Source organism: Lissotriton vulgaris, chromosome 5, assembly GCF_964263255.1.
Source record: "Lissotriton vulgaris chromosome 5, aLisVul1.2, whole genome shotgun sequence".
Classification (NCBI taxonomy): Eukaryota; Metazoa; Chordata; class Amphibia; order Caudata; family Salamandridae; genus Lissotriton; species Lissotriton vulgaris.
In genome coordinates, this window is record NC_141693.1 from 1,720,602,849 (window position 1) to 1,720,625,476 (window position 22,628).

The 22,628-nt window shown below is 45.6% G+C and overlaps 1 protein-coding gene across 1 annotated transcript in view; it reads right to left on the reverse strand.

Annotated features, from left to right (window-relative positions):
- The window catches only part of ASB16 (ankyrin repeat and SOCS box containing 16), a 98,103-nt gene that overhangs the window by 18,386 nt on the left and 57,089 nt on the right, over window positions 1-22,628 (reverse strand). The window contains exon 3 of the mRNA XM_086923924.1: window positions 13,142-13,634. Coding sequence (XP_086780050.1) covers window positions 13,142-13,634 — 493 coding nt within the window. The remainder of the gene's footprint in view (window positions 1-13,141; window positions 13,635-22,628) is intronic.

Below are 22,628 nucleotides of genomic sequence, written 5' to 3' on the forward strand. Positions count from 1 at the left end.
CATTTATGGCTCTGCAATCCCTTGAGACCAGTCACATAGTGAAGTGCGTAGCTAACTTTTTAAAATCCTGTATCAAATATCGCCGTAATTTTGAGTAATTATAATTACTTATTATTTTAGAAGTTGCTGTTTTTCTTTTTAAATGTTTTTACTTTTATGATTGATTTGTGTGTAAAAAGTTATATTTTTATCTCTTTTGTACTTTTTATGGTTGCAATAATGAGTGGTAACCGAATAAAAGTTTATGAAACGAAACGATTTGTTCTGCATTCCGTCCATCAATTGTATATCTTTTGCTTTCTCGCCCATCGTCATCCAGCAGTTCCGTAATACACTAGTGACTACGCGGCGCTGCTAGCTTCTGCGCCAAAGAACGACTCGGACGGCCCCCTTCCCCATAATAGCGGGCAGTACTGCATCTAGATCACTGTAATAACTCCTGGTCAGCTGTTTCATTGTGTTCAGTGACAAAATCTCTTATTGCAGCTAACGTCTTTAGAGAGGGAGTTTTCTCGTAGTCTTGTAGTCGCGCTCGCGTGTGGAGATGTCAGACGCCAATTTGTGTATTCTGCGTCAGAGGTCCCGCAACACTCCCAACTACACGCATATGCAAGCTCCCCTGATAGTCACCTTGACCGCCTCCCACAGCACTCGGACACTTTCCACTGATCCCTCATTTTCGCGAAAAAAGTTACGAATTGCCTCGCTGTGAGAAACTGGCTCTATATATACTGCACCAAAGTGAGGTACAGTGTGTATAGAGTCCCAGGGTCTCCAGGGGTTTGGCAGAGGTTAAAGTTAGATAGAACCTTAAAGTTAGATAGAACCTTAAAGTTAGATAGAACCTTACTCTCTAAAGTGGTAGCTTGGTCGAGCAGTAAGGCAGTATCGGAGAACAATGTTAAGCATTTGATGTACACACTTAGTCAGAAAATGAACTCACACACTCAAGAACTGAACTCTAGTTCTAATATACTGTTTTTTTTTTTTCTAGAACCAAGCAAGCCTGGCACAGGTAAGCATAAAAATACTTTGCAGTAGTAAATTGCAGTATAACTTGCACTGGTTTAGGTTACAGTTTAAGTAAGCAGTTTGCAACACATTGCAGGTATAGTACATTCGAATGAATGGGATTTTTAAGTAAAATGTAGTTAATTACTTTTCTGATTACTTTGCTAACACAGTTGTGGATCCTAGATTCAGCACTGGGACATTTCCTGAAAACAGGTCAGTAAATGCGTTTTAGTTAGAGGTACGATTTTTAAAGAATATTATTGCATTTCAAAAGTTGACAGAAACTTTTTCACATAGATTCACCAATGTTATCCTATGGGAGAAAATTCACTTTGCAGGTAAGTTATGTTAACAATACTTTTTCTTACTCAGTGCTGGATACCTAGATTCAGCATTGGGACATTTCCTGACAACTGATTTTTAAGGAATATTTTTAGTTTTCAAAATTCGACACTTTTTGGGAGAAAAAGTGTCAATGTTATTCTATGAGGAAAAAGAGGTTATCGGTTCCAGGTAGGTAATCGGTCTTTGGAGTTAGGGTCCTGGGGTTAGACCCATGGGTCTCACAGGGTCAGTAATGCACCGTTGTTGCACCCTCAGCGGCACTCGGGCAGCCGGGTACAGAGTGTTGAGGCCCAATGTTATCCTATGGAGGATAGGGGGACTCGGGTTGGTGGCTGCTGGCAAGCAGGCCACGGGGTTATGGGAGCAAAGCTCCTAGGGTTAAGCTCAGGGCAAGTTGCGGACCAAGTTAGCACAAAAAGGGCACCCTCAGCGGCACTAGGGCGGCCGGGTGCAGGGTGCTGTTTTTAGGTCGGGTGCACTATTGATTTCAATGGAGATTCTCCGGGACAAAGACACACTGCAGGCTCAGGGACGAGGATCTTCCAGGAGCAACCACCACTTCGAGGGGTAAGTAAGCATGTAGCGGATTGGTTAGGCACCGCTGGATTGGGCACACAAGGCCGTGGGGCGTCGGGTGCAGGGGTGCCTTGGGACGTAGGATTTTCTTACCCGCTCTGGTCGCGGGAGGGGGGCCCTTTGGATTGAGGCTGCTGGTGTCGTCTGGAGGCTTGAGGCAGGTAAGGGGTCACCGGATCTCCGGTCAGGATCGCGTGGCGGACCTCATCGTGGTGTTTTTCCACTCAAACTCAGGCCGGTCTCGGCGGGTGCAGAGTGGCCTGGATTTGCAGTTTCTGGCTGGCACCAGAAGCTGCAATTCAAACATGTCCCGTGTTCACAGGAGAAACAGCTTGGAAAGTGGATGAAGGCATGTCCTCTGGGTTTTTGAGGTTGCTGGCCGCTGGACACGCCGCGTTTTTGCAGGAGCACATTCGAGGGGAGACAGGCCTGTAGGGCTGGAGCCAAGTCAGTGGGCGTCATCCTCTTGTTAGCTCTGCCCGGTTTCTCATCCTTCTTCCTCGCTTCTTTTCTTGTGGTTGCTGGATCTGAGGAAGGAAGGTTCAGGGTGCCCCTTCATACAAACTTTTTGGGGCTTTACAGGTAGGTAAAGGGCAGGGACCAATGGGTCCCTTCCCTGGGGTCAGTAAACCCCCTATTCTGCCACTCTCCAGTGGGAGGGGGCCAGGAGCCTGTCCCTGGTTGGCTGGGTCCCCCCATCCTCAAGATGGCAGGGACTCGAGCTTGTGCTTCACCTTGCCTCCCCCATCTTAGGGGTGGAGTTGGCAGAGGTGGGCACACCTCACTTCCTCACTTTGTTTTTCCCGCTGGGTATCTTGCCCAAAGTGGGAGGTAGAACCAGTGGGGACCAGTGGCTGAAAGCAGCAAATGGTCTGGAGAGGCTCACAAAGGTGGCATGCCTTTGAAGCTTCTCCTTCGTGAACCCTGTCCATCCTGGGGAGGAGACTTGGCACCTCGTCCCAGGATGTGCATTGTTTCAGGCCCCTGAGGGCAGCAAGCTCTCGACCCAGGGGTCCAGAAACATGTCTGATGTGGCAACCTAGGCAGCCACTCAGTCGGGTCACTGGGAGTAGGTCGAGTTTCAGGTGGCATCTCTAAGATGCCCTCTGTTGTGCATTTTACATTAAATCCCACACTGGCATCGGTGTGGGTTTAATTTGCTGAGAAGTTTCATACCAAACTCCTCAGTCTGCAGTGCAGCCATTTTGGTGCTGTGGAGTTTATAATGACAACCTCCCAACACTATATACTCTTAATGGCAGCACTGCACTTACAGGGACCAGGAATGGACCTGGGTACTGTAGGGGTACAGGGCTCATGCACCTGGGCCCTCACCACTGGCATAGGGCACCCAGCTAGAGGGGTGACTGATGTATGCCAGGGCAATATTTTGTGGGCATGGCACATAGGAATGTGTGCCATGTCGACTCTTCACTTTGTTCTGCACCAAGACACGCAGCCTGCAAAGGCAGTGTGTGAGTGTGAGGGTACAGGGCCTCTAAGGGTGGCACAATAAGTGCTGTAGCCCTTAGGGGCCTTCTCGGGTCACAGTGCCCTGGGTACCTCTGGTACCATTTTCCAGGGACCGACCTGTGGCCAGAGATGCCAATTGGTTTTGGGCTTCAATGCAGTTTTAGGGAAGGTACACATGCCCTGAGTACCTGATTGGCAGGAGCCCAGGGCACACTCAGTCAAAGCACATCAGCAATTCAGCAAAAAGTGGGGGCATACCATGCAAGAAAGAGGGCTCTTTCTCACATTCGCCAATAGTTTGTTTAAAAACCGGGTCAGTTAACGCAGTCTGCTGCAGTCACCATGCAAAGGGTGGCCTCTCAAATGTGGGTACCTGTAACTCAAGAACCACCAGCGAATGATCAGAGAGTGTTCGAGCCATATGCCTGACCTTCACAGCCCAAGTGCACACGACCTCGGAGGCAAGTGGAGAAGAGTGGCTCAATGATTAGAGCGGCAGACCCTGATGCAGAGGTCTAGCCCGGGACCAGGGTTCAATTCCCCGCCTCGGCGGGTCTTGGGCTCAAAAGTCCACGGACCTGATAATTCTCGCCTTGGTGCCTATTCCAATCATGGAGTCCCACTCTGCAACTCTAGACAATAGCTTGCTTAATCTCCACAACGGCCCCCACAACGCTAAGGATGCCTGGCCTCCACCTTGGGGGTGCCCAGGAGTGGACGCCTCACAGGGAAAGCCAGGATGGGTTCCACAGCGGTATTCGTACAAGCGCCTTGAGACCCTTGCGGGTGAGTAGTGCGCTATACAAGTATCAATTTACATTACATTTACATTACATTACATTACAAGCGAAAAATCTATGCGGGACCATGACCCATGCACCGAGGATACAAATGTACTCTCTCGACCCTCAGGGTGTTGAAGGCGCCACGCATCATGAAGGTTGCCAGCATCCAATATCCCCTATAGCGCCTCCACTGCCTGCTTTAGCCTCACTGTTCCACTACTAATCCTATCTAAGGAGAAGTCTAAACAAACATTGAAGTCGCCTCCCCAGATTATCCCAGCCGAAGGGAACCCAGAATTACGGTGCCATACATCTGCAAAAAATGACAGATCGTCAGTGTTTGGCCCATACACATTGACAAACAACACACTCATGCCACCCAGTTGACCATGTACTATTGCAACTCGCCGTTGCTCCTCCGTGTCAGACCGAACCATAGTAAAGGGGACCCCTTTTTAACAAGGGTCATCACACCCCTAGAGTAAGTGGAATAATAGGACGCAACTCTCATACCTGCCAAGCGTGCACCCACTCTTTGTGCCGATTTGTTAGTGAGATGCGTCACTTGAAGTAGAGCTACTAGCATCTCCATGGTATCCAAGTACGCCAGAATAGATCATATTTTTAGGGGTGTTGAGTCCACACACAGTCCAGGTGAGGAACTTAACCCTGCCACTCATACCTTCAACACAACATCAAGCTGATACCAACACTACATAGCACACCATGTATGTTCAAAATAACATAACATGACTGTACATCAGATTCACAATATAAATGCAATGCCGGCTTGCTCCCCCTCCCAGTCACACTCCACCCACCCACTTCAGCTTCCCCAACTAGCCAAAAGAACTCCTATTCAAAGCCATCCCAGTTTAATAAAACCCATCCCTAAAAGAACCAAATAAGGGAAATTTGCATTTGGGTTACACCCATTAGGGGGGCGCAGCGTGCTACTAGCCACCCAACCAGTAGGAGGTGGCTGTGCAGGTCTAGTAACTGAGCCAAAGTTTCCAACCCCAACCACCACAGCGCACATTATAACTTGCACACACTATCTCCAGGAAGTGCAGATTGTTTCACCTGTAAATATACACGTATATGACTTGCAAAATTGTGTGCATAATACAACCCTGAGTGAAAGAGTGAAGATACAAGACAGCTAATAATCAACACATCCCTCTATTGGTCCCCATCCTCTCGGGCCATGCTGGATTCACGCCCCCTGCGTTTCAACTATTTAGCATGCTCAAAGGCAGCCTTGGGATTGGAGAAAATTTTAGAGTCCCATCTGGACCTATGCGTAAACGAGTGGGACATAACATTGCATATGGAACCCCTTCAGATTGCAAAAATATTTCACTCCACCTCATTTCTTTCTAGCAGATAGTACAGCCATAGTAAAATCCGGGAATTAGGCCAAAGTGTTACCCAGGTGCTCAATGTTCCCCTTGTATCTGGCCATCTGCAAAATAGTATCACGGTCTCTGTAGTTCAATAGTCTTGCTATTATTGGGCGAGGAGGCGCGCCCGGGCCAGGTATCGCTGCAAGAGAGCGGTGGGCCCGCTCAATGATAAACATGCTGGAGAGTTGCTCAGTTCCAATAATATCCTTGATGAGGTTTTCCATGAAAGTCTAAATTTTTCCCACATTTGTGGACTCCGGCAGCCCCGTAAGCCTGATGTTATTGCGCCGGGACTGCACTTCCAAATCCTCATTCTTGGCCTGAATGAGGGACAGCACCTTCTCCATATTGAGCGCCTTTCCAGCAAGTTCACTTAACCCATCTTCCGTTGCGGAAACTCGTTGTTCAACTTCCCCCATACAGGCACTCTGCTTCTCCAGCTGTGCCGACATGTGATCTAGATGGGTTTTCACAGCAGCCATCGTTTCCTCAATGAATTGAAGGCTGCTCTGCATTGCCAACAGTGTGGTTTCGAGATCGGGGAGGGTGTCACCTGGGGTATCAGCCTCCGAGTCTGAGGCTGCCTTTTGTGATGATTTACCAGGTTTGCGGGCTTCAAACATGAGGTGCGGTTGAGTTTTATCAGTTCTCCTCATTGCACTTAAAGGCACCTCCTTCTCCTGTTTACACTAGTACACCTCAGACAATTGAGCACACTGCAAGTGCAACTCCGACGGAGAGTTGGAAGGGTAAGGGGTTCCAACAGAGAGCAACGCAGCACACTAAATCCTGAGTGGCCAATCTGACAAGGACCCGCAAGAAGCTTCAGCTCACACCAGGTACAGATAAAGGTCCCCCATTAAGCAGAGCCAGATCCTTATGATCCAGCTAACGCACTAAAGAGCGACACACAGAGCGGGTAGGTTCCAAGGCAGCATGCCACACAATAGAACAACTTGGAGGGTAAGTCTCGCTGGCGATCAGTTCAAACAGATGCAGGAGGCCTAGCGTGATATTTCCTCCTCGATGATTGTATATAGGCAGGTGCTAGAGCAGTATAGTAACAGCCAGTCAATGCAGGCCTCAAGTGCGCCCAATCCCCAATAGAGCGTATGCCGAAGGGGCCTGAAACTGTTGCACACAGCGCGCCTCCTCACTTCCACCGGCAACGCAGCAATTCGGGCCTGCCCAATACCCAGCACCGCCTCCTAGTCCAGTGCGTGCACCCACAAGTAGGCGTCAGAGCTCGCTGAGCGTGACACCCGTCCAGGGCCCCTACCCGTTGCCGCAGCCTAGGGCTCAGGCAGCGCCGCACCCCACTTACCACCGCCGGCACTGGGAGCAGGTCGATCAGCAGCACACTTCCGCTAGTATTGCCCAGGCCGCAGGGAGTCAGGTGAGGCAGCCGCACTTCTTCGCCCACAGCTCTGCACTCCCAGGCTTTATGGCCGGCACCGGGGCACACATACACACCTCCGCTGCCGGTCACGCTCCAGAGGCATCCAAGCGAGACAGGATACCACAATGATGCGCAACCAGAGAGCAGCACACCCGCACTCCAGCTGCACCAGCAGGGGCTCCAGGAGATGCGTTCCGATACAGAGTCATGCAGCGGCGCCATTTTGCGATCGCTCGCCTGTACAACAAGGCCTGTTTTCCGGCGCTGTGGTGGCCAATACTTCTCCTCGACACCCCCAACACCTGCCAGAAGGCCGTACAACTAAGACCAGCCAATAAAGGGGTGCAGATGCAGTGCTTTGGGGCAGATAATAGATTGTGGCTCAGCCGGGTAGAGCTGCACTAGGGTGCTGCCATCTTGCTGTGCTCTATCTAACACCCCAAAACTTTCCATACTCAAACTAGGCAAAAAGAGCATATTTTTGTAAAGTTTTGTAAAGATTCGACAAACACTGCTAAAGTTATAAGCAAAACAAAAAAGACGCTGAACCAACTGTAACTACCCAGTGTCGATATATATATATATATATATAGATATAGATATATATATATATATATATATATATATATATATATATTCGCTCCAAATTCTCCAAATAATACCCAGCCGGGTTTAGAAGAAATACAGCACTCTCGGGGTTCCAGTTGTCAGAAAAAGGTTTATTACCAAAACAAACGCGTTTCGGGAGAAACTCCCTTCGTCAGTGTTACAAATGGACGTGCTACGCGGTGCCATTATGTACGTTCATTGTAGGTGGTAGAAACAAACATAGGACTGCCTCAAACATTCATGTTTGCGCGCCATCTTTGAGTGTACATGTTGTTATTTCAAACAACTGTATCAATTCTTCAGTCATGTAACTCACCCAACCATAATCACGCCGTGTATCTGCAAAATACAGTTAATCATCAAATTGTGACATACACAGTGTCTCGTGTGTGTGGGTCGACGGGACATATAATTCCTGGAAAAACGATGTCAAAAAGTCCTCAAAACATCGCTTCACGCACACATTACAAGCGTCCAAATACAACAATATCCATATTGTAGTTACTATCTTGCCGTGTATCGTCAATTGCAGCCTTTTAGGCTGCCAAAAAACCAGGTTAATGAAATATGTTCAGATGGACCCATAATGTTAAATATTCTCAACACGCTATTGACACTGTATGTGAATTATAACTAATACCCTTAAAAACAATTTCAAACTTCATACCAAATACATCAATCTTCAAATAATCCCTTCAGCAGTTCATTGTTCAAAAATAGATCACTGTTGCAAAAGGATTATCCCACATATATCATCATATTTCAGAATTCACGTTTCAATAGCTGATGTTCCAAATTTATCCCAAGTGAGATGACATTTCTTCACCCATATTCAGACCTCCCGGTGCCTTGGTCTCTAAATCGATTATATATCGAGACTCTAGTCTCCTGAGTGTCTGTAACTTATTGCCACCACGCGGCCTTTCAGGGACACAGTCCAAACAGAAAAATCTCAGGAGATCCCTATTGCTGTTATGCTTTATTGCAAAATGTCGGGCGACAGGATAAGAGAAATCTTTATTTGCAATCGACCGCATGTATTCAAGCACCCTCAGTTTTACTGGGTTGATGGTGCTGCCAATATATTTTAAATGGCAGGGACACATCAAACAGTAAACTGCATGGTCTGTATGGCAGGACCTGAATTTGTTTATTCTTTTTCCACCCTTACATCCCCTCACATCAAATGTTAACGTTCGTTTACTCGATGCACAGGCTTTACACTTTCCACAAGGGAAGGAGCCCTTAGCATCTTTCAATGTTCCCTTGATCTTTCGTGTGGAATTTAAGTGTCTTTGAACCACATAGTCTCGTAAAGATCTCGCCTTTTTAAAGGTGATCAAGGGGGCAGCGGTATATCAGGACCAACAATGTGGTCAGTTTTTAAGATATGCCAGTGTTTTGTCATGATTGATCTTAATCTGAAGGAGTTGGCTGAGTAGGGGGTTATCATGCGGAATTTGCCATCAGTATTTGGACGTGACTTTTTCTCAAAGAGAGAACATCGGTCTAATTTCCTCACTCTATTCAATGCATCATAGAGAAGATTCCGTTTATATCCTCTGTCAGAGAATCTATCCAAACTTTCACTGGCTGCTTTTTCAAAGTCTTCCACTAGAGTACAATTCGTCTTAACCTAAGAAATTCCCCATACGGGATGCTGTTTATGAGTCTCCGGAGGTGGCTGCTAGACGCGTGTAACATGCTATTCCCTGCCGTGGGCTTACGATATAGTAGGGTACGGACCTTACCATCCCTAACGTTCTTTTAAAGGTCTAGATAATTGACCTTTTCTTGGCTCACTTCCCCCGTAAATCTTAGGTTGCAATCATTGTTGTTTAACAGTCGTATGTACTCAATGGCCTCTGCCACAGACCCATCCCATACTAGGAACAGGTCGTCAATGTACCTGCACCAAGCCACCACCTTGTTGTTCCATGTGGCATTTTCAGGGGCCCAGGCTACCTGCTCCTCCCACCAGCCAACCAACAAGTTTGCGTAGCTGGGGGCGAAGCAGGAGCCCATTGCTGTACCAGATAGCTGTCTGTATATGTCATCCTGGAAAAGAAAGATGTTATGATGTAAACAGAAGTTAAGGGGGCAGCATGTAAAGGTTAGGAGGGCCGCATGCGGCCTCCAGGCCGTACTTTGAGTATCGCTAGTCTAGTTGACGTAGGCTAATAAAATTATAAACGTTGCTTATGTTGATGCTACAATGATTATCACTAACGTCACTCTTATTGGATTCTTCATCTTTACCCCACATTAGATGCACTTTCAACAGTTTTTAGTTTTCATATAAATAAGAACAGGCCCATTCTACCCCGGGGATAACTGAATTCTGCAGTGGGATACGATACAATGTAAAGTCTTTGTTAAAACAAAGGAGTTTCAATACACGGCCATTCTTTTTAAAGTGAAAGTTACATGTTCTGCAAAAACACATGATCAGTGAACATAAACAAAATACTCCTCAGCGTTACATTGTTGCATGCAAAGACTTTCTGGGAACAATAAAGTTTACAATTTTGTAATTTTGTAAATCAAGCATGACTACCACTTATGCAAAGTAAATACTTGAATCGTAAGATCCGGATATAGTCCAAGTTTAAAGAAAAATCATCAGTGAATTGGATCATCGCAGTACAGGGCCTATACCATTATACGTCTCTATGCCAATAGATTGGACATTTGCCCACTGGGACAACACTGATGATTTTTCTTTAAACCTGGACTATTGAAACTCCACCCGTGAGCAAGAGGTCGGCTGACCTCGAAACGCGTAGGGTGTTTTTTCTTATGTGCCAATAAACCCTAGCACTGTACAACATTGGGGCCTCGATGCTGGTTTCTTTTGAATGAAGGCTGGACCAGGAGTTCCGAATATATATATATATATATATATATATATACATACATACAACATAAAAAGAAAGCAAATAACATAATAGTGTTGACATTAAAATGTATTAAAGTAATGTATGGTGATTAGAGCTCCTGGTTTAAAAGTATTTATTTATTTTTATCTGCTTTTATCTATAATTATTTTGTGTTTTCTGAAAAAATAAACTTGATACCAGAATATTTCCGCAGTTATTTACCCTTACAGGTACACTTACAATTGGATGTTTCATGGGTTTTAGTCCTAAAAAAAAGTCAAATATTATGTATCGGGCCGCGGAAGTGTACTGAATAGGTTACCAGTGGGGAGTCGCCTCTTTCAAAGCAAAGCACGGCGTGAAGGTTTCCCCTGCCGTGTGATCCCATGAAGTAAAGTCTTCTGAATTGAATAGTTCTGGGCCCTTGAAATCAGAGAGAGCCCACACGGGTAAAACCGTGAGTTTTTATCCCATTCACACACATCTCCACTGATAGGGTACGCCTTAGCGTGCGTATACCACCGAGGGATTTATTTTGGTCCTGACGAATGCTGAGCTAAATTGGCATTAAACAGCAGAAACATGTTGACCGTTACGCTTTTTTAGGATACAGTGGTTCAAGTTTACAAACCACCAAGTGTCTGTTCACTAATTTTTAATGATTGCTGGCTGTACCTTTATTAAATTCAGTACAGGGAACAGCTCGCCATCTTTTAAACCACTTCTCACTTTATTTTGGGCACCACCTCACAAGTCCAACACAAAAAACCAGCTCCGCTGTAATTCAGGCGTTGTAGCACACTGGGGGGACATTCGGTCTACCCAGTGGGAACCCAATGATGAAGCATGTCACCAACTAGGTTGGTGAGTGAGGGTTCTTTTTAAAAACGAAGGTTTTTTCACCTAATCACACCTTTCTGGGGCTTATGTTAGATTGTCTTAGTTTGAAGTTGGTTGCAAATTCTACTATTTTATTTACTTTTTTGCACCATTAGTCACTCTTTTGTTGTTGTATAGTTCATTCCAGGGGTAGAGGAGTGACTTGGTTACCCTTACTCTCACGTTGTTTAAATATCGTTCATATACAATACACATCTTAGCATGTTAGTACACGTGCAACTATTTCAAATTTTATTAGGGAAATGTGGATCTTTTTTAGACCCACCTGCGTGTCAGTCTGCTCTGCTATTGGCCTAGCAGTCATGACTGAAGGCACTAAAAATCACTCAAAATAAGACATATGTTCTACAATTTTCTACATTTAACAATACATATGGACAGAGAAAAAAATAGTTTTCCGTCTGCATTTTTCTGTAATAATAAGTAAAAACAGAAAACTGAGAGCTTTTGTTGTGATTAGAAAATGGAATCATAATTTTAATTTATGGAAATAAAAATCAAACTGGTTTGGAAAACGAAGTAATAATTTAGAAAAATAAAAATATATAAATACACTTATTAACAGAAATAAAGGAAAGGAAAAACACACTGATAGATGTGTGTGTGTTTAAAAATACTTTTTTAACTTACCTGGAATGTAATGGCACCCCTGGTGTAGCGACTACCGATGTAGCGATTCCTGATGCAGTGGTGTCCGACCAATAGATAACAGACAAGTAAATCTATTGCTTTTGTAGACATGCATGTATCTACTGATTTCCTCAAGCTTACCATGGCAATGACAGGTGAACTCCTGTGGTTGCAAATTGGGACGCTCGTTTCTGTTGTTTTCGTTAGTTTACCTTGGCATTGGGAGGTGACGTCAGGTTGCACTTGGCATGCTTGTGTCTACTGCCTTCCTCAAGCTTACCTAGGCACTAGCAGGTGCAGTCTCGTGCTTCCACTTAGTACCCTTCATTCTACTGCTCTCCTCAAGCTTACCTTGGCAGTGCATGGGGCAATCTCGTGCTTGCACCTGGGAGGCGTGTGGCTACTTCAATCCACAATTGAGGTTAAAACTTCAATTGGTGATGCTAACATTGTACAAGAGGGTTTGGCACTTACTGGCTTCCTGTTTATATGACAAAAGTTGATAGTGGCCCTGTAGCTGTGCTTAAAAACAATCTCATCTCTAGTAGGCCACAGTTTTTCCTTGGGACTGGTGGGTACATGGCACCTGGTCATGGTGAGGAAGTGGCTTCTCAGTGTAGTCCTATATTTCAGCTTTGGGCAGAAGTGTGCCCTCGTGCTAGTGGCTGGGGCCCCTGCAGCCCTTTGATTTGTTCTCAGGGCCTTAATATGTGCCAGGGAAGATGTAATCTCAAGTCCACAGTTTACCTTGGAATTGCTGGTTGGATTAGATGGTTGTGCAGAGGAGGCTTCCAAGCTCCACATACAGGTTTGGAATAGTGTGTTTGGCTACGGGGTTAAGATTGAGAGGATGATATTATAGTTTTTGGGATTAGTGCGTGTGTGACCTTTGTTTTATGAGGGAGACTTGCACCTGCTGCACCTTCCTATGAAATATGGAGATGCAACCACCTGTGCTTGTGCCAAGGAGGCACTCGACCAGAGTGGTTCCAAGTTTACATTGATACTAACCAGAGGAGACCCTAGATGTATTTGCTTGTGCCCTACTTTTTACTTTTGGTCTGGATGGTGAAGTGTTGTGGTTCAGCTAAGGAGGCACATGTCTGCTGCAGGCCTCAGATTTACCTTCGGACTAGCCGGTGTCGCCCCATGATCGAGCAGCATTAGGACAACCCTCTCTGGCTGACAGTCCGTGTAATCTTCAACCACCTGCAGGATGCAGTCCAGGGGTGTGTACCCAGCACAGTTGGTAACATTGACCGCGGCCCCGTGCTGAAGCAGCAGCTCCACAACACGGTGGTGGCAGTTGCTGCAGGCGTTGTGCAGGGGTGTGTGATTCTTCCGCCCGGCCACCTTGGCGTCCACCCCACATTCCAAGAGCTTCTTCACAACACGGTAATACCGGCCAGATTTCTCCGGGTTATCGGCACCAGCGCAGGCGGCGTTGAGGGCGGTCTCACCCTCGCGGTTCCTCAGCGTGATGTCAGCCCCGTTACAGAGGTAAAGCTTCAGGTGCTCTTCCAGGCCATGCTTGGCGGCAAAGTGCAGTGGTGTCATCGCACTGTCTCTGGTCTTCATGTTAACCCTGGCACCATACTCCACTAGTAGCTGTGCACATCTGTCAATACAAAATGGAAGCAAATATCACAGGTCTGAGACTAGACTACAGTGTCACCAAAAGTAGCAACGCGGCCGGGCTCACAACATGCCCCTTTCACAACTGCTTTCTCTTGAAAATGTATTTATTAATCTTTTACAGCGTCAAATATATAGTCCTGCGATATACAGACAAACATACTGGCTTGGTCGAAAAATGTGGGTGAGGAAGTAACCATTTCATCTTGTGGCCATTTCGGCAGGACAACAAAACTATGAAGGTTTAACTGTGAAGGATCTGGTTGTCCAAGAATCTATTGGGTTATGTAAATGGTTCCCCAGGAAGATATTTCTGAGGATTTGAAGAGATACAGCTCATCAATTGTTTATCGAGGCTACCTAAGTCCAGCCGAAAGGAAACATTCTATAGTGAGGATCTAGACTAGGTGAAGATGTATTAAACTAACTCTTCAGGTGTGAGGTACAAGCCACCTACATGGACGCAGGCGACCGGCAAATAAACAGAATGTAACCCCACAGACTTTCAAAAAACAGACTTCACATCAGTACATTCCAAGGATTCTAGAACCAATGTAAACTTTATTGAAACAAAATATGCAGAACATGCTTTACTGTAGACATAGGGATTACATAGGTGATGCAATTCTACGAAAATAAAGATTACAGTGCTGAAACAGATTACTCTATTTCTCTACCACTTACAATGATGTTGACATTAACATCAGTAAACCTTGATCAATAGTTCATTGGAGCATTTTCTGAACATTTACACCGTTCTGTACTGAGGGCAGTACAGAGCCTGGGGTCTGATAGATCAAGAGCAATGGGAATATGTATGAACTGGTTGGAACTTTAAAGTTGAATCGACGTTTGATTGGCTGGAGTATGAGTCGAGGGCTAAATGTTAATTGGATGTAAGCTGTTAGGTGAATCATTGTATGGTTGGTTAATTTAGGCAGCTAGTTTCCATGAGTTTCCTTGCTTTTGTCCTTTAATTTCGGATCCTGGTTTGACAGGCTTTTCTAGAACAGAGGTTTCTGAATAGCAGGTAACAAGAGACCACCTTTTGTTTTTTCCTTAGCCTCTCTTCCAGAAGGCCTTCTGTGTGATGCAGAATACTTTAAATAAATTCCTGTGTTTCAATTGAACCAATCGGGGAGAGGAGGCGTCTTAATGGCTAGAGCAGTCTAACTCAAATCTGGTGAAACAGGTTCGAGTCTCAACAATGACGCTCAACATCCTGTGATTCTGGGCAAATCACTTAATCTCCCAGTGCCTTACAAAAATGAATGTGTACTTGTGTAACACAACTGGTGCTAATGTAAAGCGCTCTGATACCTTCGGGTCAAGTTTGCGCTATATAAAAAAAAATGTAGGGGTCACCCAATATAGCATATAAGCGGTACCTCTCTCTTTTGTTTTAAATCTTGTATTGAGATAATATACCATCCTTAAACCAGTTCATGATATTGTTAATCAGCCAGGTGTATTTTCATAAATATCATAAGTAAGCAACGGGCCACCACATTATATAATAATGTCGGCTCAGCAGAATATTTCATTAAGAGTTGTTTTCATGCCTCTGCCAATCCTATGATAGGGAGATGATTTAAAGATAAATCTTGGTCTGTGGTGAGACAGTACATCTGTTCCTTACTGCGAACCCAGTAACCATTCTGGGCCCCCAGTATGAAAACCTCAGAATGCTTGCAAACCATCCGAGGAAGCTTCTAAAACAGGAGAGATGTAAGCTTTCTGTTCCATTCCTGACCCCTGCAAAAATAGGGGTGAAGGGAGCTAGCTTGACACTGAGACATGTGTTTGATTATTAGTTAATATCAATTCTACTGAGGGCAACGAGACCAATCTTGATTTTATTTTAGAGATTTACATCTCTCTCTAGCTGTTGACTGTAATGAAACACCTCTCCTCCGCCTAGCCGTCAGGAGACAGTAGCTCTGTGCAGTAGTTTGGTGTTATCCTTGAACAGATTTCCTACAGGACAACGCGCAGGAAAGCTAAAAACACCAACTTCTATGCCAGAGTCAGCTCTTCAGTATCTCCTTAACTGCCAAAGATGTCCAACTCTGGTATTATCGGTCACTCTGGTCAGGTTCTTCCTGCTGTCTTCGCCATCTGCTAGGCTCTCCTCTGTGTATAATGAACCACTTCGCTCTTTTTGCAGTCAATGTCTCTGTATATGCATATAAATCTTACTAGAAGACCTTCTTCGATGTAAGTAGTTTTATTCAACTTGGTAAAACACAACTAGTGAGCAGCAGGCCCAGCAGCACCGAACAAGAATTTAAGTCCAATTTTCCACCTCCTAGCACCAAGAGTCCCACTATGACCTCACAGTCACACCCCCACAGCACAAGACACCCAAACATAACAGACCCTATTTACCCTTTTTCTTGTACCTTGTCCATATTCCCTATCCTGCCAATGTCTTTATCTCTACCCTATTTACCCTTTTTCTTGTACCTTGTCCATATTCCCTATCCTGCCAATGTCTTTATCTCTACCTCTGCAAACTATAGCTTCGTTTCTGACTACATTATACCCCGCCATCCTGCCTCCATCTTACCTCACAGTGTTTCCTCATCTCAGCTTGTCCATTACTCCCTCTCTACCTGTCTCCGCGTTCTCTTCTTTATCTCCATGCCCCTCTCTCTCCATGATGTACATGTTTATTACTATTGAGGTCGCGTTTCTTTCCCGCTGTATTCCTGGGCATTACATGTCCCTGGTTATGTTAAAGCTCAGTTTGGTTTGAGCTAATTAATGTTCCTGGTTCTGCTTTTCCCAGTGCCGCCAGCGCAAAGATAGCCAATCAGCAACAATTGTGTGGGTCTTCAGCGCCCCCTGGTAGTATGAATGTGGTGGCGGTTCCAACTGCAAAGAACCCGAGCATCTAAAGTTACTGTACTGCTGTCGAAGGCTATTTCTGTTTACAGCAGCGCGAGTGTTATTAATTACTACCGAGTTCGCAGTAGAAGTTGGGCAGTAACACGTTATAATTTAAGCCACATGAGACATTTCGAGGTGTGGTGTGCAGAAATCGGCAATATTGACTGCATTAGCATTAACGTGGCCACTGACCACAGGTCCAGATCCATAAACCCATACATGAAAGCATCTTTCATTAGTTGTTTTATATGGTGCTACCTGGCGGCTATTTCAAAATGCTCTGGAGTCCATTAGAAATTGGTGTATAAGAATAATTGTTTTTATTTAGCAATGAATTAAGGCACAATTTATACAAAAGGTGAGTGAGCAAACCGTGACGAGGTAAAAGGAAATCACCTTACCGCAGGCAGGTGACTTAAAAAGTGACTTATACGTTCGTGGAAATGTAAATGAAAAAGTCAAAATCAGTTAGCATATCATACTCAACAATATGATACAGATAATAGTAGAGTTAGAGATGTATGTCGACGACGTTTCGATCCCTGAGAGATAGTGGGATCTCATCAGGACAAGGCGATGGAACGAGTGCCTGGGAAGTTTATAAGGATCCAGTTAGAGGAAAGGTTATCGATGATGTGAGGACGGCCGGCTGACCCTAGAAGCACAGATTGATGCGGTCGAAAACCGTCAAGGTTAGGGAGAAGTTGATATCCCGTCCAGGATATCTGCCAGCTACCGCAATACGGCAGGGGAATGCCTGCATTTGTGGTGGAGGGAGCAACGAGACGGGGCTGGTCAGTATTGAGCCTCGATATGCTAAGCATGGAACAATCTTCACGTTGGATAGCAAGCGGTGCCTCAATGAGCGCAGAAGTGGCGCAGGACCGTAGATCCGGTTCTTGCTTCAAAGGGGCTGAGCCGGGCAATGCGGGTCACTTGCAAGGTTTGAAACCAATGGTGCGGTTAAGCTGGTGGTCACCAGCTTAACCGTACCATTGGTTTAATTGGGTTCTTGCCACTGACCCGCATTGCCCGACTCTGCCCCTTTGAAGTGAGATCCGGATCTACGGTCCTGCGCCATTTTTAGGTCCAGCAATTTATTGCTCTGAACCTATTACATGTGACCAAACTCTCTTGAACAATCCCGGATTCCATGCAGTTCATGAGAAATGCGCGTGCACAGAAATCCGCTCCCCCACCAAGCAAGACAAGCCAAGAACATCAAAGCGACCGGACGCTTTGAGTCCATTTGCCAGCAGCCACTTCATGCGCTCCGCAGATCATAAACAGGACCATCTGCTCGTGAATGCTGGCATGCTTGCCCAGCCCCCCTCCCAGCGCTCGCCCCTCGTTTCCTCCCACTCGCTCGCTCCCCTGCCCCCCACCCGACTTGAAAGGAAGCCTCTTGTTACACTGCTTGTTTAACCTTCGCTTTCTCCCTCATTTCTTCTCCGCCCTCCACTCTCAATGCGTTTGTCTTCATCTGCCTCTGATGAGTCCTGTTAATCCTTCTCTCCCACTGACTTGAAAGGAAGCCTCTTGTTTTGTATTGTCGCTTTTATATAGCGCTTCCTAACGGAGGAGTATTAATTTCGGTGTTTGATAACAGCTCCTCTCCCCTAAGCGCTTTGAGAGGTTTTTTTTTATGATGTAGTCGGGTACATTTATCGTCTTTCCCGTCATACAAACACCTCATTCCAAATGTTGGGGTCTACTGTCATAGATGACATTCTTGAATATGTGCTGTGCTTCACGAGCTGAGCCGGCGCGCTCAGCTCGCGCATCTAATAATAATACCATCCTGTTACTTAACTGGTATTTTATTGTTCGTGTTTCGTTCATACAATGTAAAGTGGGGGCTTCCATATTCCGTCACTGTGTTCTTAGCTACGTGCCCGAGGCGAAAGATGGTAGTAATATTTATGCTTCTCTTGCCGCGTATGCCACCCCACCACCGCCCCCTCGTATCCTGCTTTCCTCCTGTGACTTCCATTCTTGCCGCCTCCTCTCTCTCCACCCGAGGGCACTTCTGCGAACGGAAATGGAAAGAGGAACTTGGCATTGTTTGCAACGCTGTCGGCTGGGAGGAACAGGAAACACAGGTTGCTCTTAAACTGGACGATTGTGTTATTAGCCACTGCATTGACAGAAGGCTGGGGGTGACGATTAAGGCGAGGAACCCCAGTCACATACTAATCCTGTCGCCATCGTCGACAACGCATTGCCCGCTAGCTTTTGTCGTGTGCTTTGGCACAGCACGAGAGATGTGTGACAGACTTAGCATTTAATGAGGATCTGCACTGGCAAAGGTATTTGGGGACTGCATGTGCTCTGTGACCATGCCTTCAATTTCCAGCTGACATTATCTTCAGCAATATTTTTAGCATTCTAACTTAGAATTTTCTATGGGAAAAGTAACTTTTGGTGCTTAATAACACTTCCACCAATGTTCCCACAATTTTCCAAGAACAAACTTAGGTGTACATGTTAGATTGTTGGAAAGTTTCAGACAGATTTGTTATATTGAGCCAACGTCACACGCTGTTCACTAACGTTTTTTCTAACCCTACTTGTGGAGCCTCTAACTGTTTCTGATATCATTGTGTTTGTTCTTTCCTCCTTTTGTGTTACATTTGTCCCTGCTCTCACTTACAGATTATTCTGTTTGGAATGTATTCTTGTCTTTGTGTATGTGGAACTGGCATAAACACTAGTTAGACCAGAATCCCGAGCAGCATAGTCCTTGCTCCTTGTAGGAGTCTGCAGTTTAAATAGGCATGCACATGATCCTACAGAAGAACCATCATTCTGGGTGCAGTAAAAAACAAGGGGAGGTGAACCATCATTCTGGGTGCAGTAAAAAACAAGGGGAGGTGTGATGAATGCTGAGAGTATTGTGGAGGTTTACTAGGTTCTCTAGGGCGGTTAGAAATTTGCATTTAGGCTTGCTGCTAGCACTGTTGTAATCACCAATAAAAAATGCTATTTTGGCACTCCATGCAACATACACTCAAAATACCACTCAGTGCCACATAATTACACGTCAGATAATTACACTGCACTCCATGCAACATACACTCCAAATACCACTCAGTACCACATAGTTACACGCCACATAATTACACTGCACTCAATGCAACATACACTCCAAAAACAACTCAGTGCCACATAATTACACGCCACATAATTACACTCTTCTGAATGCAACACACACTCCACACAATACTACTCAGTGCCACATAATTATATGCTACATAATTACACTGCACTCAATGCAACATACACTCCAAATATCACTCAGTGCCACATAAGTATATGCTACATATTTACACTGCGCTCAACGCAACATACACTCCAAATACCACTCAGTGCCACATAGTTACACGCCACGTAATTACACTCTATCTATCGCATCACCACAGCATCACTCAGCACCACCACAGCATCACTCAGGGGCACCACAACATCACTATGCGCTACCACAGCATCACTGAACGCCACAGCATCACTCGTCGCCACCACAACATCACTCAGCAGCACCAAAGCATCAATCTGTGCAACCATTCAACAACAACTGCTTCAAAAATGTTCTCTCAATGTTTCAAGCTTTATTACAAATGTCACAAAAAGATGTTTATATTTCACTTCTGTTCTTGTTTTCGTTAGTTGCATTCACACTAGGAAGTCGATTTTAGGTGAAGGTTTATATGGCAATTGCTGACGTCGACAATAAGCTGCACAATGAATAACTTAATCACCATCTTTTAATTGTATTTTAACAAAATTGCCTTCTACTAAGGGACTTCAAACTAGTCATGTACCCTGTACTAGAACACTTGAAAATGTGCCTCTATCTGAGTCCAGTCACCTCCCAATTAGTTCTAATTTACGGACATTTGCTGGGATGGTTGGGGTAAACATGGGACTGTCCTGGATACCGGCTCACCCTGCACGTTTCCTTCACACAAATCATCGTACTAAATACATTTTCAAAAGATTTGATATAAAACTATTTTTCCCAAAAAGTGTGTCACAAATCGCAACGTGCCATGATTGAAATTGTACACTAGTGGGGTTCTGTTGTTTATAATAACTCAATGGCCCATTCAACAGACTAGTATGTGTTACAATGACAAGTCTCATCTCTCTTTCTTTCTTTTTCTTTCTCACACTTCTTTTTTATCTTCTTTCTCTAATTACACTTTCTTATTTCTACATTCCTTCCAACCCATTCCTCACTCGCTACTCCCATTCCTTCATTCATTTATTTCTATACAGTCACTCCTTCCTTTGCCCCTCACTTTGGCATTCCCCTCTTTTCCTCCTTGCTACCACATTTCATCCCCTCCATCTTCATCTCCTTCCCCAACTATTGCTTCATTCTTTGCATTCTGTTAACCTGTCCTCCCTCTCTTTTTTCACGTCTTTCCTATATTCCTCTGTATTCTTTTTCTTTACTTCATCCCCCCTCCTTCTGCCTCATTCCTGCAGCCTTTCACTGTCCCTTCTCTTCTATTTACCCCAATGTCCTTCACAGTGCTTAATTTGAGCCAGTGGTTTCCGGTGCTCAGCACCGGCACTTAATCATCAACACGGGTGCTTGTAGCGTGAACTCAATCCAATTAGAGCGCTTTTCATCAGCGCCAGTTAAGGACACACTCATTTTTGTAGGCACTGGAGATTAAGTGATTTGCCCAGAACCACAGTATGTTGAGCCGCATTTGGCAGCTCGGCCATTACGCCACATCCTCTCCCATTCATGGTTAGTAGTAGGTTCTGTTTTAAGTGGAGCTAACAGGAGAAATGGGCTGGTGCAAGCTGCCTCTTGTCAAGAGCACTCAGAGACACCACCACATCACTCAGGAACACCACCACATCACTCAGGAACACCACCACATCACTCAGGGGCACCACCACATCACTCAGTGGCACCACCACATCACTCAGGGACACTACCACATCACTCAGGAACACCATCACATCACTCAGGAACACCACCACATCACTCTGGGACACCACCACATCACCCAGGGGCACCACCACATCACTCGGGGACACCACCACATCACTCAGAAACACCACCACATCACTCATGGACACCACCACATCACTCAGGGACACCACCACATCACTCAGGGGCACCACCACATCACTCAGGGACACCACCACATCACTCAGGGACACCACCACATCACCCGGGGACACCACCACATCACTCAGGGACACCACCACATCACTCTGGGACACCACCACATCACTCAGGGACACCACCACATCACCCAGGGGCACCACAACATCACTTAGGGGCACCACCACATCACTCAGGGACACCACCACATCACTCTGGGACACCACCACACCACTCAGGGACACCACCACATCACTCTGGGACACCACCACACCACTCAGGGGCACCACCACATCACTCAGAGACACCACCACATCACTCAGGGACACCACCACATCACTCAGGGACACCGCCACATCACTCAGGAACACCACCACATCACTCGGGGACACCACCACATCACTTAGGGACACCACCACATCACCCAGGGGCACCACCACATCACTCAGGGGCACCACCACATCACTCAGGGACATCACCACATCACTCAGGGACACCACCACATCACTCTGGGACACCACCACATCACTCAGAGACACCACCACATCACTCAGGAACACCACCAAATCACTCAGGAACACCACCACATCACTCAGGGGCACCACCACATCACTCAGGGACACCACCACATCACCCAGGACCACCACCACATCACTCTGGGGCACCACCACATCACTCTGGGGCACCACCACATCACTCTGGGGCACCACCACATCAAATCAAATCAAAATATCTTTATTCGGGTTCCATATATGAAAACCATAAAAGTACATAAAAACACAATAAATATTAAAAATCATTATTCATTCATTGTAGAAAAATTATTAAAACTATTACACATCATTACAGGTTCGTACGGTGCCTAATGCATAATTTTAGATATTGTGCCACAGATTTTGTCATCAAAGAATTTTCCAGGAGTTGCAGGGCTAAATAGGCAGGGCGACATCTACGGAT